At 46.7% G+C, this 20,555-nt stretch overlaps 1 protein-coding gene across 1 annotated transcript in view; it reads right to left on the bottom strand.

The window, feature by feature from the left end:
• The window catches only part of LOC138247046 (sacsin-like), a 149,002-nt gene that overhangs the window by 109,725 nt on the left and 18,722 nt on the right, over positions 1 to 20,555 (bottom strand). Inside the window, 1 exon segment of the mRNA XM_069201796.1 lies at positions 6,155 to 6,266. Coding sequence (XP_069057897.1) covers positions 6,155 to 6,266 — 112 coding nt within the window.

Below are 20,555 nucleotides of genomic sequence, written 5' to 3'. Positions count from 1 at the left end.
ATTCATTTAAGGACCTACATTTGTATTGCCATTTTACTGTTTTATTTCTTCATTTGGATTCGAAATGTAACAATTTTCTTCTTGATTTCAAATGGGCATTACCTTCCAGAACACACTGCTCCTGAACTGCTGGCAGAGGTGTTGAAGCCCCAATGTTCTTGGCATAGGGTGCAAAGAGACCTGTCCCTTGTGCACTTTCTGCATTTCCTGTCTATCATGGAATCGTGTGGGATAAAGTCCCATTTTATATCTTTGGTCCTACAAACCGTTTACAGATACAATATGTATTCAGGATTTCTATTGTCTATGTACAGCATTATTGTTCCAGGTGCTATTTCCGATGAATGGGATGTGACCACTTTGAGACGTATGCTCTCTGAGTTAGAAAGCTACTCTGTATTTGAAAGTGAAGATTTGTATTTGAACTCTGCTAACTATGGTGAAATGTTTTCTTATCACCATTGTGCTCTACAAAGGGCTAGTTCTACCTGCGCAGTTTCTAAATATACACAAGGGGCACATTGCCTGACACCACCAGTAAATAGATTCAAAACACATCAGAAAGTTTGCATATTTTTCAGGACGCAACTGATAAAACCCGACATCAAATTATTATAAATGTACCCCTTCCTCTGCAAAGAAAAGCATGCTCACACAAACTAAATTCACTCAGATCCATTTATATCTGAACTGATCCTACAGGGTTATGAATATTGAAAAAATAATATTAACTTGAAATCGATTTGGGGAACATTCCATTGGTAAGTACCTGGTATAGATGCTAGACATATGATTTTCCTAAACAAGCAGTGCACCATACAACTTGCATGGGTCTGGCTAAAATTTAGGATATCAATACACTTAGCATTCCTGACGTTACACATTTTGACAATTGGCAACATTTAGCAAACTACCCAGAAATGCAAAATAAACAACATGATAAAGAATGGTACATATAATTCTTCAATTTCAGGTCCAGATGGGTGGTTAGTGTGGCCAGTAGGCACTAATCATTGTCATGAATGTTATTTAAACTCCACTGTCGGTTTTAAAGTCAGCAGACCAGCCCCTCAGTACTTGCAATTACAACATTCAGGGGTAGTGACCACTAATAGTGTGGAGAAATTGTGCCAACAACGGTTAAAACATTTCACATTAGTTGCAGCTAAAGAACACCTAGCTCTCCTTTCTGATGACATGGATTTAGAAGATTTCTTAGGTCATAGAACACCATGTCCAAAATGCTTCCTATATGCCATATTTAATATTTGGAAAATTTCCCAGCAAGATGTTGCTGAATGATTAAGACAGATTGACAGGGAAAACTAGAAAAAGCTTTGGCTGTTTTGAACAATTGTATGACTACGTTGTCAACTCACATTTTTTCTTTGAATAATATTGTGTCATCTGCATTTGATATCATACAAAATGGCACATGTTTATGACAACATGGTCAGAATCAGCTGAGATTGATCATGCAATTGAGTTGGACATTGCAGGTTTTAAAATCAAACCATGTACCATGGAAGTAACGGAAGACAACAGAATTGTATTTGCTCTTTAATTTGACACACACATACAAAGAATTATGGCAGAAAAGATGCAACTTACACCACTCTGAAAATTGAGCTTTTAGAGAAAGTACCCTTTTCAGTAGCTGGAAAGCCTTCTGCCATGTGGTCTTTACCAATCTCTACATCCCATTTTACATCCTGTTTGAAACTTTATTGGTTAGGAAGATATGAAGCTTTGGGGGATAGTTTTGTTCACAAGTACTGAGTCTTACCTTTTGATTACAAATATGTGTGTGGGGAAACTGAAGTCATCCTTAGTAGAAGCAAATGTGAAACTTTGTTTGGCTACTCATTACTTTGTAAAGAGGCCACACTGCATGGCAAATGTAATGTGTCTATGGGAAATCTAGCATGTTATCTGAAAGGCGCACCAGTCTCCGTGATTGTGCAGTGTTCCGATTTCTCTTTAGTGGAAGTTATTTGTTCCTGAACGACCAAGGATACTGTAGCAATGTGCTTTTTCTGCCCAGGCACATAGTAAGAGAAATTACTGTATGGCCTTATGGCCGTATGGCCTTCCAACTCCAATTTTAGTGTGAATTTCAATAAGCTGAGCAGGCTGAACATCTTATTGTTTCAGAAGAATGATTCTTAAACATCTGGCAGAGAGACATTTGATCTCCAAGTTGGAAAGTCTTCTGCTGTTTAACTTGCCCAGCATTTTCGTGAACTTGTTCACTGGATATTTAATGCATTCAGTACCGCAGGAGTGGTACGCTTTTTCAAAGCGATTGGGTCTGGTTTTGTGAGCACATTCCAAATTGTATGTGGAGTGATACCATCCTTTCTGCACTCTTTGATTTCCAGTGTTTTTGGAGGTATACCAATTGTGTTATTCCTGGTCATTGCTAGTCTGGCTTTGTTTTTTCTGCTCTGCAACGGATGTTCCACCACCATGAGGCCAATTAGCAATGAATCTGCCACACATCCTGCTGTGTCATGAATGCATGCTACAGTATTTAGGAGTGTCTTTGCACCAGGATTTGAACATGAACTTGTCTTTGTCATTTTACCTGTGTAGCTACAATGTGTGCAGCCTGTGTTCCGCTGTCCGCTATCAGTTTTTGAGACACCGCTGGACCTGTATCTTGATATGTAATTTGTTCAATCTGTAGATATAAATCTGCACTTGAGTTAGTTGAGGACCCACCTTCAGTATTGTCCCATGAGGCAGCCATTACTGCTGGATGCATTTTATGAGGCATCACTTCTGGCTGATGTGGATGCTTTGGCTCCTGGTTTAATGGAATCTGGCTCTAATCTCGTGGTCACACAATTGGCTGCCTTGCCTTCAACATCAGCTGAGTTGGCTGGATCTGACCATATCTGTTCTTTGGTATTTGTTTCTCAGGCCACAGTGGATCTGTTATGGGATCCCTCGTGGGTCCAATTGACTTTGGAAATGGAAGTATGTCTGGAACCTCCTAGACTTCGACTCGGCCCTTTGTTTTTCAGCAATATCAGCTTTTATGTGGCATATTTGTTTTTACACATGGCTTTTATTTGCTTTTATTATTGAAGTACATTCTATATTTTATACATGCATCGTTTTATATGTACAGCGTAGAGGGGGCCCCCTTAGTACTTCATTTTTAATGCACAATTTAAAGCATTTCTTTCTATTTGTAACCTTTTACATGGCTTTCCTCTCATGCGACAATCTCCTGAGAAATCACTGTACATGTTGCTTGTTTCTTGTTGATACCATCTAGTCTGTACACTCAGTCCAAGGCTGAGCACACAGAACATGATGTCCTAAATATTCGTATTGTCCATGGAGACTGCTCTGTGATTGCAGAAGTATCATAACATCGAGCCTGCACCTCCAACACAGTGTGGCATGAACGGTGCTTGTGTTATAAAATACTGCTTCTGTGCCAAATTTGACAGAGAAGCACTTCTGCTGGAATTATCCTGGAACACAGCACACAGTGCTTGAGATGCAGCACCCCTGAATATGATGCTGATCCTGATTCTGACCTCTACCCTGCATAGGGCAAATAGCCTGCACTTCATCAGACCAGCTTCCTGATTTCGTGGTACATCTTACCCAGGTATGGAGGGGTCATACTGTTCCTATCGCTTCGGCAGAGGGTACTCCAACTATACTCTCAATAGTAGGTAGTAGCAGATAGGATTGTAGCAATAAAATAACATTACTATGGTTGAACTGTTTATCTTTTTCACCATTTTTTAATGCTGTTTACCATGCTTTGTCTCTTTTTCCTAGTAATCACAGCTCATGCCTTTTAAATGTAAGAATAAGATTGTTGCAATAAATGTTCTAAAAGACATTTTCAGCTCTTCCTTATGTCTCATTTTGGGTATGCTCAATAACATGAAAGGATAGATCTGTTTCACAATTTCTTTGGGAATCTGAGTAGTCATGTTTAAGTTTGCAACACCCATCTGGTACCCTAGAGTGTTTAGGGGTTCAGATGCAGCAGGGTGAGCTAGCTAGGAACCCTATCAACATTTACTGATGGTATATGTGGACTGAGTCCCTATACTCTGACGTTTATGTTGACCAGCTACACAGTCCTGCTTGATTCGTAGGAACTGTATAACATTGTTGCTTTCTTAGGATCCGAAGAGCATTATGATATTAATTAATTAATTAAGTGTTGCAGTTCAATGTTCTGGAGGGTAAGGGACAAAGACAGTGAGCTCAAACTCTATCTCTGGCTGCTGGTCATCTAGCATTATGTCTAGATGTTCAACAATAAAATTCCATGAGGGTACAGCCATTCATGTCTGCGTGTCCTCACAAAGTGTTCATATTAATGTTTGTAGACAGACGGTATTTTGGGGTATTGAGCAAAGGTGTCCATTTTATGTAAATATAGTGCAAACCTAACTGGGAATCAACAAGCATTGAACTGTGAGCAACTGCTCAGAGTACAAATCAGATTATTTACAATTCAGCAGGCACACGCTTTTCTACTGTGTAGCGGGCAATACTTCTTGGAGAAATGTGTCTTCAGTTTCTTTCTGAACTACAGGAAAGTCACAACAGTTCTGATGTGATGAGGCTGTTATTCAAAGTTCCATGTACGGAGATGGAGAAAGCCTGTGTTTTTCTTGCATTTTGTTATTTATAGTTGCCATTTTCATTGCTTGTGATTTGACACTGTACGCCTAAAGTGGTTATTTTCTTTCTGTTATTTCCAATGGTCTTACGGGTGAAGCAGCTGATCTTGAAGATGAAAGAAGCATCATGAGTGTGCTGCTGTAGTTCATTCAGCATTATGGCGATGTGGTTGAACGTCTTTAAGTCCTTGATGAGATGTGGCAGTTTGTTGGATGTCTTTCGGGGGTGCTAATGTGGTGTTTGGGGGTCTGTTCAGCATAGAGGTGTCTCACTCAAGGTATGAGACAAACAGGGTTTGAACTGTTGTTCTGAAATTGGCTTCTGAAAGAAAGGTTTCACTTCCTTCAGGACAAAAAACTGGCTTGATGGTCTTTTGGTTTTCTTGGCAATGTGTCCTTTGAATGTGAGGTCTGTAGTGAAGGAAATTCACCTGTATTTTCATCTATGTGTTTTCAAATGTGCAGAGCATAGGCAGAGAGGAGACAGTGTGTTAACTGAGGTCCCAGTAAATAGGTTTAAGGGGATATAGGGAATATTATTAGATACTAAAGTACCAAATACAGACACTGCGTTACAGTATAGCAGGGTACCTATAAAAAGGTAAGTAGGTTAATTGAGGCAAGGTTACTTTGATATGGGCATTGTGTTATGAATTTATATTGATATATATAGGCAATGTGTTAAAAGAGCTATAGGCACCATGATATGACATTGTCATAACAAAGGTAGATTCCCATGTTCACAGGTAGTGTGCTTAAGATAATCACTTATTTCAAAATCATTATGGACACTGTTTCAATTCCTGGACTTTTCTGTGATGGGCCAGAGCATTCTGTGTATTGTAATCTTGTTTTACTTCCATTGTAGGAGAAGTGTGGCTCAATGGTTAGAGCGGCAGACCCTGAAGCAGAGATCTGGCTCAAGACCAGGGTTCAAGTCCCGCTTCGGCAGGTCTTGGGCTCAATTCCCCTTGACCAGATAATTCTTGCCTCGTGCCTAACCTAATTCATGGGTCCAACTCTAGGCAATAGCTTGCTTAATCTCCACAACGGCCCCAACAGCGCTTGGATGCCTGGCTTCACCCTGGGGGTGCTCAGGAGTGGGTGCCTCACAGGGTAAAGCCAGGAGGGGTTCCATAGCGGTATGAGTACAGCGCCTTGAGACCCTAACGGGTGAGTAGTGCGCTATACAAGTGCTAATTTACATTTACATTGTACTAATTAGACTTAAATTCCTGAAATAAATACATTGTAGGTGAAAAGTTCAGGAGAGGAGATATTGTCCATAATGACCGGGAATGAGGTGATCATCCTAGTCTTTTGCATAATTCATGGAGCTTGCTTATATAACAGACAGTGTGCTAACAGATGTCAGGATGAATAGTTACAGGCATTGTGCTATAGATATTTGGTCCTGTTATGTACATAGTGAGTATTTAAAAATGTCAGGGAATGTATACTACAAGATTGGCATTCAAGATGTGACTTACCCTGAAAATCAGCCAGCTCATTTGAATACAGGGTTTCGGTTCCATAATCTCTCTCATCGAGAAAAAATATAACTTTGCTGCCACCAGCATCATCTGCATTCTGGAGCAGTTCCTAAAACCATAATATTATATACACAACTATGAATAAGGCAAAGCTAACAATTGTAGTAATTTCAATTGCACCTAGTTCATAATAACTGCCATATTTGTAATTCTAGGGAATCTTGAGGTAGAATTCCATTAGTATATGAATCTGCCTATACATTTTTACATTCCATGTGGCTCCCTTAGTTCATCACCATTTTGCCTCACCCACTGTTAATGCAATGTAGTTAAATGTAGATCAATATAACTAGTTTTGGAGCTCGGTAAATAATGAAGAGTGTTTGTGTAACCAATGTACTAGGAATACCTGAGTTACTACAGCAATTTCCTTTCCTCACATTGGTGTCTGGCTTCCTAACATTACAGGCATTTGGAATTCAATTATTTCGAATTCTGTATATGAAGATATTGACAGTTGCATGCATCAAAGAAACACATTGTAGAGAACAGTTTTGCCAAACTAAGCATCTGCATGATATTTCCAAGGCAATCACCAGACAAAAATATGATTATGTGTCAGAAGTATAGGCAACATAGCTGAAAAATAGCTTGGGTGTAAACCCAGAATTCATAGAATTATCACATCAAATGCATAATCTGAGTAGATTCCTTGTTGACTTAGAATGAGTTCAAGGAAGAAAACTGGTAGAATGGCATCCTGGTTAAGGTGGAAATCAGAAACGATAGTTAGAATATAAAGAAGGAGAGCATAAAGAAGTATGTGATTGATTTTGCAAAAACTTAATAAAGTTTAGAAGCAGAAAAGGCTAGTTATTAGGAACACAGTTGTCCAAGTCATGAATCAAGTCACAGAAAGCCAAAGGATTAAAAGTATGTTTTGCAAAAATGGGCATACAATATTAATACATCATTTTGGATGTACTTCCCTAACAGGAAATTCTCATGTACAAGTCCATCCAAATTTGGATTGGTATGGACTAGTAAGCTATTAGACGTTTTGACCCATATGGCCAATGTAGCAAGGTAATGTGTACATGACAAACATCACTCAAACACACTCAACAGGACAAATGAACACATTGTTTACTCATCTAAATGCAAAATACAAAATTATGAGGCTTTGACCTATGCATTGCAGATACTGTAAAGTGCTTAGTTTCTGCTGTCAAACATCAAACTTTAAATGTTGCTATGAAAGAAAGGTGTAAACAATCATTTCCACTTTGCTCTTCTTCCTCTACCCAGCCTTAATCTGTGAGATGGAAGCACCCAGAGACAGTCTCCAGTAGGCCCTAAATACTTTTGTTTCATTAGTTCTGTGAGAAAGGGCCTCTTTTTGCATGGTTAGTCCCCCACTTTTTGCCTGGAAAATGATGTGGTTTCCAAGTTATAAGTGCCCTTGGCCCCTGCTAAACAGGTTCCCAGGGCGAGCTCTCTTTCGCAAAAACTGTACAGTGTATTGGGACTTCAGTCACCCCTGTACATCCCTAGTAAATGATTCCCCTGGTACCCAGAGCATGGTTACTGAAGAGGACCCACAGAGCTGCAGCACCAATTGTGCCACTTTGAGAGGCCCCTCACCAGCCTCCTGCAGACTGCCATTGCAAGTGCATGACAAGATGTATTTAAAACTTGCAAATTCGACATGGCACTCACCAACAGTGCCCTATCCACTAACACTGCAAGCACTATAGGTAAGTCACCCCTCTGGCAGGCCTCACAGCCCTACGGCAGGGTGCACTATAATGCATGTGAGGGCATATGGTAGCAAGTGCAAATATGCCCCTACTGTGTCTTTACAAAACCTTAAGGCATAGTAAGTGTACAGGGAAGCCATAGCAAATTCATGTGCTGGACACTGGTCAATACGAGTTCATCAGCTACATGATGGCTACTCTTAACCCTGGGTTGTTTGATATCAAACAACTCAGAGTAATAAATCTTCACTGGTACCAGTGTTGCATTCATTATAAAATGGCCCCGGGGCACCTTAAATGCCCCGTAAAACCTAACTAGCTCTGGCATGGTTGCTGGCTGGCCCTAACCAGCCTGCCACCACCAGACACGACTCTGGATCACTGGGGAGAGAGACATTGCTCTCTGGGACCAGAAAACAAAGCCCTTCCTGGGCAAAGGCGTTACACCTCCTACCCTAGGAATGTGCACTACCCAGCCAGGGAGCTTCAAAGGGCTTGCTGCCTTTGAAACTCTACACCCAGCCCTGCTGCTTGCAGCAGATGGCCACCTCCATTTCAAACCCCCACTTTTGGTGGATGAAACTGTGGGGAAATGTACAAAAGATAGGGGGAGTGACCACCCTCAGCCTGCACCACCCTCAGGTGTGGCATGCCAGGTGGCCACTTCATTTCATTTTCCTCCACCAAGGGAGGTATAAGAAGGTCCCCCTCACTAAGCACTTCTTATTCATCACCCCCCTGGGAGTTGATAGTTTGATTCCTCTAATGTTTCCCTTTCTATCTCATTTGCCTGACCATTTTTCCTAGCCCACAGTGACCCTTTGGGATAGTATTGTGTATTACATCTCTTGGGGGTTTTGTCTTGCATTTGCAGAGCTTGCCTTAGCCCCTGATGAGCCGTGGCATTTGACTTGTGCCCTTGGCGATGCCTGTTTCTCTAGGTTAGCTGTGAGGCTACTGTGGCCTTCTGTGGCATCTCCTTGCTTCCTGTGTCATCCTTGCCCTCTGGTCTGCACTTAGGAGGTGTGTTGGGATGGGAAAATAGCCTGCATAGAAAAGAGGCATGTACCATTGCTCTGAGTACCCAGCTGCAGAGGCCTAGGCCTCTCCCTGGTAATGCAAGGTCCAGAACCTATTCTGTGGCCTGAATGGGTGTACCAAGCATACTGAGAGTGGGCACTGAACTACTGTCCCTGCCCTCTGTGTCAGAGAGAGTGAGGTCGACTGACCACTCTGGTGTAAATTTTCAATGTTATATGAACACCAGAACCTCGCGCTGGCATTGTGTGTGCTTGGCGACTGCATATATGTGCAGTGTGTAGTATGTATATGGTAGTAGGTCTTTGTGTATAGTATGAGTACTGGGACCAGTGTTATCCATTTTGGATGCCTCAGGGTTACCATGGCAGATGTAAAAAAGCTGCTGTCTGTCCTGAAGGCAGGGAATGAAGCTGGCTTGACTCATGTTGTGGTTTCAAATACCAGGCCTTGCGGTGGGCTGCATATAGAAATTAGTCCAAGAAGGCATCTTGTGCTGTCCACAAGACAATTTAAAAAAAAGAAAGATGGGCCCTGCCTGGAGACCAGAACCTGTGGCCAACTCCCACTGTGCACAGCCAAAATGCATGTGCAGGAGGTCTGTGCATGGCCAACGTCTGTGTATAACAGGGTTGTCTGCCCAGTTAGGATTGGGCACATCCCCTGGTCAGAGGCCAGGTCCAGCTTCAAACCCCCACTGGGTGCAGGCACAATGGGGCTTAGCTGCCCATGGAGGGTTGGCTGCAGGTCCTGGCCAGACTCCATGCTGCTTGGTCAATTCCTGCTGTGCATGGCTGAGCAGGGTTGGCATCCCATTAAGTGATGAACGAAGCACCTGGCCACAGGCCAGGCCCTGCGGCCAACCCCAGTTCCACACGGCTGAGAACCATGTACAGCTTGGGTTAACCGCCGCAGAGGGTTTAGCTCGAGGTACTATTGAATGTACCATATGATAAAAAAAAAGACTGAAAAAACAAAGTTCAACGTGAAGTTATGACTTGCTTTGTTTAACCACCTTCTTCAGACTAGATGAATTTTGATCATAATATTGTTTGAATACACAAATTGTTCCAAACTCAGGGGGAGAGACAGTTACTGAGAGGTTCAGAAAAATTGCTCATAAAATGAAAATACAAAGAGACGCAAGTAAGCTTGTGAATTCCCAAAACTTAGAGAGCACACAATTGCCATTTAGTATTCAGGAATAAGTGCCTGTTTTTCGGAACGCAGGCACTTCAGCGCTACCACCATTACAAACACAAAAGTGAGTTAGATGAGAACCACACACATTTCGTTAGTTGGGGATTGGAATATACCAGTGGCTGGAGGATTTAACCTGGGAGTTGCATGTTAATTCAAAGGGCAGATTAATGTTTGAAAACTCTGCAGTAGTCTGTCATTGGCAGGACTGTGTTAATAGAAATGGTGACACTCCCCAGGTTGCTTTACTGCTTTAGCAATCTACCCATGTTGGTACCCAAACCCTGGTTTAGAGAAGTAGAGGGGACTCTGGCACTCTTAGTGGTGGCTTCAATCTGGTGCCCTGATTTACTGCTCCTTGTTGAAGATTTGGGCTATATTAAGATTATGTGGGGGGCTGAGTTGGGCAAGGACCATGGTAATAAATATTGGATGATTATCCTAGATTACACACAAAAGGTGTCCAGGAAAGTGTAGTTGAGATATGTGAAAGCTGAATTAATTACTAATAAATTTGCATTGATTATTAGCTAAGAACTTACATGAGTTAGGTTAACACAGAGAGATTGAAAATGAGCCCACTTGAGTGACACCATAACTTGTACGACATTAATAAAGAAATAACATTAATTGCTTAGAAATCAAATGCACATGTAGAATAAAGTTTATTAGTGGTTCATACTAATGTGTTAATGCTGTGTATTTTGCTTAAATATATTAGGCATTGGGGGCGTGGCCCAGATGGCGGCCGAGGCAGACGTGTAAAATCCAGCTCTGTTTCGGGCCCTGGAAATAATCCTGCCAAGCATCGCCATCGACTCATCCACTCCCTACTGTGAGTGACGGGGGCACTTGGAGAAGGGTCCTGCATTGTCCGAAGTTGGCATTTGGTGCTAGGAGCTGCCAGACCGGACGGGCGGAGATGCAACCTGTGGAGCTACCAGGCCCTCACTGCTCGGCTTGCAGTTTCCCGAGGAGAGAGACACGCGAGCGCCCCCCTGAGTCTGTGCGGCGCATCGCTGGAGCTGGGGAAGACTTGGGACCCAGCACGTAAGGGGGCCCGAGATGAGCGCCGCAGTGTAGCCGGTCCCCACAAGAGTACACTGGGGCGTGTGGCCGCAAACAGAGACTGCTGGCGGACGCGTCGCAGGAGCGGCATTTCACAGCGTGTGGTGCTATGGAGCCGTGGCTTTCCTGCTGCAATAAACTAATCTACACACCGTGCTCTGGCCTCCTGCACTGCAGCCTGTAGTGGCGGTGAGCCCCTGCCTACCCGGGACGCTGCTGCCTAACAAAGCTGCCATAGTGACGGGCTAGCCTGGGAACTGAAAATTGTAGCCCTGAACATAAATGGTTGCGTTGCCACATGTTGGACCATCATAACTGGGGATTTTGAGAGGACACTGGTTCCTGCTTATGCCTCGTGGGGCGACTGCGGCCCTACTGCCTCCCTCTCCTTGTATGGGATCTGGACCCACCCGTGTGGATTGAGGTGAGCCACTGGCGGCTGTGGGACCATCGTGGCTTGGGAGTGTGAACTTGGGCTGCTGTAGGGAGGGGCTCCTCACCCCTTTTTTGTGCCCTGCCTGTGTGACAAGTCTTCCAAACATCTGCCTTGAATGAAGACGCAGTAAATGGCATAACCTGGGAGAAGCAAACTACCCCTAGCGACTGGCTTACACAAATAGAATGATGGGAAAAATGTCACCAAATCACTGTCGCAGTGCGAGACAACGGCTCCTTCGAAGGGAGCGTTCAATCTGCAGACCTTGGAGTCTACCCTCCAGGTCAATTCGGGACAACGTGAGAGGGTATTGCAGGCCATCATGGACACTAAGCAGTCACTCAAGACCAGATCTCAGGATCTCAATTTGCTCAGAGCCGATCACCGCAGGCTGGCAGACTTGATGACGGAGACGGAGAATGGCTTGTGAGCCATGGACCCTGCTGTGCTGGATCTGCAAAAACATGTGCAAAAACTGGATCTGGAAGTGAAAGTGCTCCAGCGGCGTGCAGAGGATGCTGAGGGTAGATCACGCCGCAATAATGTAAGGTTTATAGGATTCCTGTAAAATGTGGAGGGCCATAGTGCACAATTATTTTTGGAGCATTGGCTCATAAAAGAGGTGCTGAAAGGGGCAATACCAAAGTTCTTCTCTGTGGAACGGGCGCACCGGATACTAGGCAAGTCGCCGGCTCCTGGACTGCCACCTCGCCCACTCATAGCTCGCTTTCTTAACTATAGGGACCGAGACATGATCCTACAACACTTGCGGAACAATGGCCCAGAATGCTGCGAGGGTGCCTCAATAACGGCCTATCCAGACTTTACGGCGGAGGTGCAGTGCCAAAGATACTCCTATGTGAAGATCAAGCAACGCCTCAGAGAGCACATTAAATATGCCTTGATGTTTCCAGCTGAACTTCGGGTGATCACGGACGACCGCACTAATGTCTTCTCTACACCTGCTGATGTCTGGACCTTCGATGCATGCAAAGGGCATCGCCCATGCGGCGGAGGAGGGCGGTGAGGCCTGGGAGTGGCTCACATAGACTGCTCGTCAGAAGCCTAGGAGGAGGTTGAAGACACAATCCACGAGAACGCAGGCGACTGCAGAACGAGCGAAAGTGCTGAAGGACACGTCGATTCACACACAGAACTCATTTACGCTGCTCCAAAGTAACACGAGGATGCACATTGTCACGGACGTGCTCAGGGGCCCAGATTTCACTCCCTAGACAGCGAATGACATCTAGCACACAGGTGTACACCTCCCAGGTGCATGGAAATCTGGGATAGCCCATCTACTTCTTCTGCTGTGGTCAGGGGAATACCGTAGACAATACGGGATTGGGGAGCTGCACGACATTGGCGGATGGTGGGTCCCTTTGGTTGAGGCCTGCAAGAAATGTCTTAATGCTTAGTTCAGCCATGAATAGAGTGTTTCTTATGTCACACCAATAATTGTTTTCTATCATAGATGTGGCTGAGGATGGCGTTGTTATGGATACCAGTCATCCTTTTTGCTTTAGGGGCTGCTTCATAGTTTCCCCATGATAGCTATCACGTTCCCCTGGTTGGTTTCCACATGGATAGCCCTTACGTGTGATTGTTCTATCTATTTTATATTGTTATTTTTAGTGGTGCTCACAGGTGCGCCTCAGGGCCACCAGATTTGGGGTTTTATGATTATGAAGTGGGGGTGAGGGGTTGTTTTCAGCATGTTTCAGTGGGTCACACTACATCTCAGTGTAAAGGTCAAGCAGATATATTCTCTGACTCCGCAGGCATACATTCCTTGTTGGGACCGGGCACACGACATGGCGCATGACACTGTACTACTTTTTGCATCATGGGTTCACGTAAATCACAAACTTCCCAAGATTATAACATTCTAACGTGGAACGTTCGAGGAATGGCTATGCCTGCCAAACGACATCACATTTACACTTTTCTTAAACGACAGAGGATGCACTTTGCAATATTACAAGATAATGACTTACAGTCACTAAAAAAACGATGAAGGGGTCAGATATGCGGCACGTCTTCATCTGCGTACACAAGAGGGGTATTGATAAGGGTGGCGCCTGGGGTGCCTTTTGTACACCACAGACAGAGAGCAGACATGGGGGGACGACATGTTGTGTTGGAAGGTCAGCTGGATGGTAAATCGGTCACTATAGTAGGGGTGTACGCCCCCAACTGCGTACAGAGGGGCTTCTTCCAGGCACTCACCCCTGCACTATTGACAGATCCCATGGTGCCCACTATCCGGGGAGGGGATTTTAATTGTGTCCCCAATGTGCTACCCGCAGAGGGAGCAGACAGCAGATGTAATTCCAACCTATTGGTGGCATGGGCCAGGGATAATGGGATACACGATGTGTGGTGTATGGGTCATCCCCAGCATAGAGAGTACTCATTCTACTCCCCGGTGCATGACATACATACCAGGATAGATGTGATCTGGGGAACCCCGGCAGTGTGCGCTATGGTAACCTTTTCAAATTATCTTGCCAGGATGATCTCTGATCACTCTCTACTGCTGCTAACCATCAGGTGGAGACAAATGTGTTCCACTATACCTACTTGGCGCCTACAGAGCGAGGCGTTACTGGACACCTCATTCAGAGAGGAATTGGCTACTTGTATTAAACAGTATTGGGAACTGAACACTGAGTCCACTACATGGAGGGCTACAGAATGGGATGCACACAAAGTCATGGTGAGGGGTCACCGTCTCTCGGCCTCATGGGGAGACCGTCGTTCGCTGCATCAGGAAGTAATCACCCTAGAAAAGGATGTACGCACACTGGAAATAGCAGTCACGCAACGCAGACCGCCCTTTGCACCCCTCCGCGATAAACGATAGTTATATGGAGAAGCGGATCAACGACTCCGCCGACATGATTATAATTATCACCTAATGAGATTGAATGCAGAGGGTGACCATTCGGGGCGGCTTCTGGCGTGGTCGCTCCGGAAGGAGCAGCAGCATACCCGCATAGGGGTCATCCGCTTGGCACATGTGACAACGGCTTCCACACAGGAAGCCATTAACAACGTCTTCAGGGATTATTACATGGAACTATATTGGCTGGGAAATATCCGACAATCAGAAGGTAGAACTCTTTTTATACGAGACACCGTTTACAAAGTTATCGGCGAGTAATGAGGCGGCACTTTATGAGCCCCTAAGGCTGGAGGATCTTAATGTGGCAATAGCACAAATAGCCCGCAACAAAACCCCAGACACAGACGGTTTAACGATAGAATATTACGTTACCTACTTGCAACATTTATCCCGCTCCTTGTTGTCTGTGTTTGAGGAGGCACAGACTCGTGGTGTGCTCCCGGTATTCCAACGGGAGACGCTGATTGTGGTACTTCCCAAACCTGACGGTGATCCCACAGATGTAAGGTTTTATAGGCCCTTGACCCTTCTCAATTTAGATTGTAAGATTTTAGGTAAAGTGCTGGCAAATAGACTCACCTCTGTTATACACAACCTAATACATGAAGATCAAAATGGCTTTATACCCACTCGTAAAACATTCTTGAACATATGTAGGCTGCTCTGCAGTATTCACTCAGTGACACTCAAGCCGATGCCCATGATAATGTGGCCGTCTCTTTAGATATAGAGAAGGCATTTCATACCCTAGGCTGGGATTTCTTGTTTGCCACACTGCGTTGTATGGGTTTTGGCCAGAGCTTTGTGGGGTGGTTGCGGACTCTTTATGCTAATCCTACTGCTAGGGTGAAGACAGGAGGAGTGATATCCGACAATTTATCCATCGGGAGAGGGACTAGGCAGGGGTGCCCATTGTCACCCCTGTTGTTGCCATTCCAATGGAACCTCTAGCCGTCCGGCTACGATTGAGGGCTGAGCAGTGGGGGCTCTACAGAATGGGGAGGTATCACGTCATCTCGCTTTATGCAGATGATGCTCTGATTTACCTGGCGACTGTGGGGGCCACCGTGCCTGCAGTGATGGCCTTATTGGATGTATATGGAGAGATATCAGGCTTATGGGTCAACTGGTCCAAATCCTGCTTGTTTCCCTTGGTTGAATGTCCCACGGAGCTGAGGGAGGCACTCCCTCCGAGCCAGCTGAAATGGTGCTTCAACACCTTTAAGTACCTGGGCATACAAATATACCATAGGATGGATGACTTGAGAGACGGTTACCTGGCCCGCACGCCCAGATCCATGAGAAGCTTGCTCCCATTTTGGTGCTCGCTGCCTCTTTCCCCATTGGACAGGGTGGCTATAGCGAACATGTTAATCCTTCCAAGGCTCCTATACTATTTTGCAGCCTTGCCCATAGCTGTCCCCAGGAGCTTCTTTCGCAAACTTAACAGTATGTTACTAGAACTCATCTGGGGGCGGGAAAGGCACTGGGTCGCACTCACGACCGTGCAGCATCCGTTGCGATTGGGGGGGCTGGGAGCTCCAAATTTTGAATATTATTACGCGGCAGTACAATTGCAGTGGCCGCTGCGCTGGTTGAGGGGGCCTGAATCACTTGAAGTCATATGGGTACATACCTAGATGGGTGATGCTCCCCTTTATACATGGTTATCTGAACATACACCACGATGCGCCAACGACAACCCACTGTTGACAGCATCATACAGTAGCTGGCGTAGATATATACAGGATGGAAAATCCAACCCCCCCATACCCCTTATCCCACTGGGTCAAATACCAGGAGGCACGATGTTGTTCCGCACTCACTCCACGACCTCATGGGTGGAAGCGGGGATGGAAACAGTAGGGGACTGTTTTGTTAACGGCACACTGATGACTTTTGAGGCAATTATGGATCTTACCTCGCTGGGACCGGGACACTTTCTTACATACCATGTTATCTGTCACTTGATTAAAACAGCTTGGGCTTACGGAGATCAGGAGCCTCCGACTTCCCCTGCCCTGCATTCTCTGCTTTCAGACAGTGGTTCAAAAAAGGTAATCACTAATTTATACAGAGCACTGACTAGTGTGGACATTACACAGCATGAGGTTGCGCTCCACAGATGGTATTTGGTTCTATCTACTCCCCTACCCGTTATGAAGTGGACTGAGGCCCTCCAACAGGTGTAGAGAGTGTCCCGAAACCCTAGATTCCGATATACACAATCCAACTATGTCCATCAAACGTACCTGTCTCCATGTCGTATCCAATGAATGTACCCAACGGCGACTCCATCATGTCCCCGTTGTGGGCTTCACGCAGCTAGCTTCTATCACATGGTGTGGGAGTGTGCCTCACTGCAGAGGGTCTGGCAGAACATTCTAGCAGACATCACGGATATAACCGGGCATGCATTTGCACCCACTCGGGAGTCTTGTCTCCTGGATATATGTCCTAGAGCTAAGCAGACTAAACACATTCATAAATTTGCCGATCTAGCGTCCACCGGAATTGTCTAGCTGGCGTGCCATGACATTGAAATGGGCACGTGTAGAAATGCGCGTCTTGCGGGCTTTGCGGGTTCGGGGGCAGACATTTACAGGCTACAACACCTGGGAAGCCCTGGTGGCCACAATGGAAGCTAAGAATGATGAGCGCCCGTCGTGATTCCTTAAGGGGTGAACAGAGGATTCGTAGATGTATTAGCCTTTCTATGTTCGCTGGATCAAACTGATGACAAATAGTTTCCTAATAGATACACATTCCTAGCGGAGTAATACCGGTAATGAAATGCCATAATGACTAGACTGTTACCCAACAGTATACTCATAGGAATATCACAAGCAATAGTAATTCACTGGGCCATCCCGGATCTAGAACGGAGGGCAAGGTTACACACATGTGTGTTGATGTGTTTTCTGCTGGACTTGCATTGTGCTATTTGACAAAATGGTGGGAAACTGGAGAATGTGTAATGCAGTCATTGTAATAGAGTTTCCATTGTTCGGCATCATAGTGAGAACAGGATGTTATGTCAATGATGATTGGAACCAAATGACTGATCTAATGCTTGCCTAAGAGACCAAATCATATTATATATGTATATATATATTTTTTTATTGCTGGAATGTGGTGTATCTTACACAGTTATGTAATTGTGACCGGTAATATATGTCGAAATTAATAAAACAGATTAAAAAAAATATATATATATATATATATATTAGGCATTGAGTAATTGTGAAAATTGTGGGCCTAGTTGACAAGGCCTCATACTAAGTTTCATGGTAGAAAGAAATGTTGGTAAATGTTTTCTGGTAAAAGCAGAGAATTAACACTTAGGGGGTCATTCCAACCCTGGCGGTCGGTGTTAAAGCGGCGGCCAACCCGCCAACAGGCAGGCGGTTAAAAAAATGGAATTCTGACCCTGGCGGAAACCGACAACACAGACCGCCACCTTAACACTCCGACCGCCACGGCGGAACAAACAAACAGCGCAGCAGTCACCGCCAACAGACAGGCGGCAGACAATGTACCGCCCACCCTATCACAACTCACCAATCCGCCACCTTTTCCGGGGCGGGAGCCCCGCCGATAAAAACACGGCGGAAACAGACTACGAACGGGAAAACGCTCACCTCTACACACTCCACGAGGAATCTGGACAGCATGGAACCAGAACTACACATCCTACAAGCAATTGTCTACCAGGAGCACGAACGCCGGCGCAGAAGACACCGGTGAGTACTGCACCTACGACACAGGGGAGGGGGGAGGGAAAATATTATGGACACACACACACGTGACACCCCCCCCCAACTACCTACACACCAATGCAGAGCAACAACTCAGAGTGACACCCCCCAAACCCTCCGGAAGAATGCAAAGACAAAATAATATGATATCGAAATCCAAATATATTGTAAGGCTACGTAAATAAGTAAATCGAACATCACATAACTATATACACAAATGTAAATTGTCCGGTCAAAATTGGCTTACAGTCAATGTACGTGGGCCAATGGTCCTCAACACATGGGCAAAGCCCACACAGGAGACCCGAATCCATTGGAGAGAACACTGCAGGGGCATCAGATAGGAAAACTACAGGCACCTCAGGGGGAAGGGAAGGGGGGGCACCTCAGCCAGATGAGTCCACAACGCCAGATCCACGAGGGGCCTCCATGGCCACTGTGCCATCCTGGGGAGTGCAAAGCCACAGTCTATCAAGTCTCTACAGTGGGTGGCCTGCCCACTGTGCCATCCTGGGGAGTGCAAAGCCGCAGTCTCTCAAGTCTCTACAGTGGGTGGCCTGCCCACTGTGCCATCCTGGGGAGTGCAAAGCCACAGTCTCTCAAGTCTCTACAGTGGGTGGCCTGCCCACTGTGCCATCCTGGGGAGTGCAAAGCCACAGTCTCTCAAGTGGATTACAGACTCCACTGGTACTGGAGGAGTCTTGGTGGCCAGAGTGTATCGAGCAGCCCTGCCCAACTCTGATCCGGGCCGGCCCCTTCTGCCAATGGGCCAGCAGTGCTTGAGAGGAAGGGCTCAGCGGAACGGATGCAGAGACGGCGGGGCCCAGCGGAGCGGTGCTTGAGAGGAAGGGCCCAGCGGAGCGGTGCTTGAGAGGAAGGGCCCAGCGGAGCGGTGCTTGAGATGAAGGGCCCAGTGGAACGGATGCAGAGACGGCGGGGCCCAGCGGAGTGGTGCTTGAGAGGAAGGGCCCAGCGGAGCGGTGCTTGAGATGAAGGGCCCAGCGGAGCGGTGCTTGAGAGGAAGGGCCCAGCGGAGCGGTGGTTGAGATGAAGGGCCCAGCGGAGCGGTGCTTGAGATGAAGGGCCCAGCGGAGCGGTGCTTGAGAGGAAGGGCCCAGCGGAGCAGTGCTTGAGAGGAAGGGCCCAGCGGAACGGATGCAGAGACGGCGGGGCCCAGCAGAGCGGTGCTTGAGAGGAAGGGCCCAGCGGAACGGTGCTTGAGAGGAAGGGCCCAGCGGAGCGGTGCTTGAGATGAAGGGCCCAGCGGAACGGATGCAGAGACGGCGGGGCCCAGCGGAACGGTGCGTGAGAGGAAGGGCCCAGCGGAGCGGTGCTTGAGAGGAAGGGCCCAGCGGAACGGATGCAGAGACGGCGGGGCCCAGCGGATCGGTGCTTGAGAGGAAGGGCCCAGCGGAGCGGTGCTTGAGAGGAAGGGCCCTGTTCAACGGTGCTGGTCTTGAAGGGCCCTGTTCAGCGGTACTGGTCTTGAAGGGCCCTGTTCAGCGGTCCATGAGACGGCGGTGCCCTGTTCAGCGGTGCTGGTCTTGAAGGGCCCTGTTCAGCGGTGCTGGTCTTGAAGGGCCCTGTTCAGCGGTCCATGAGACGGCGGTGCCCTGTTCAGCGGTGCTGGTCTTGAAGGGCCCTGTTCAGCGGTGCTGGTCTTGAAGGGCCCTGTTCAGCGGTTCATGAGACGGCGGTGCCCTGTTCAACGGTGCTGGTCTTGAAGGGCCCTGTTCAGCGGTCCATGAGACGGCGGTGCCCTGTTCAGCGGTGCTGGTCTTGAAGGGCCCTGTTCAGCGGTCCAGGAGACGGCGGTGCCCTGTTCAGCGGAGCTTCACATGTGTCTCCAGGGCACCAGATCCGGCCAATAGATGGTGTTCACTCGCCATCCGACTTCTCGCTTACGGGGCCCTCCTGTGCTGGTGTCCCGTACCCGTGGGTGTCCGCCTTCACCCCAGGAATGGGGCTGGTTGGGCCCTCCTGGGCTGCTCGCCTGCTGCCGGACTTGTCGGCCGTGCTGCCCTTGCCCTCCTTCCTTGAGTCTCTGTGGCCCTTGCCTCCCTTTGAAGATGTGCCAGGTGGCACCTCACTTCCTGACGGTGCCAGGGTGGTGGCTGTGGAGGCTGCCGTTCCTGTCCTCTCGCACCGGGCCTTCCCTTTTTTAGATTTCTTCCCTGGGGGGGGGGCTGGCTGTCCCTTTGCTGCTGGCCGATGTAGCTGCCCTCGA

Source organism: Pleurodeles waltl, chromosome 7 (genome assembly GCF_031143425.1).
Source record: "Pleurodeles waltl isolate 20211129_DDA chromosome 7, aPleWal1.hap1.20221129, whole genome shotgun sequence".
In the NCBI taxonomy this organism is placed as follows: Eukaryota; Metazoa; Chordata; class Amphibia; order Caudata; family Salamandridae; genus Pleurodeles; species Pleurodeles waltl.
Note: the sequence above shows the minus strand (reverse complement) of the source record. Positions and strands in the feature narration are given on the sequence as shown.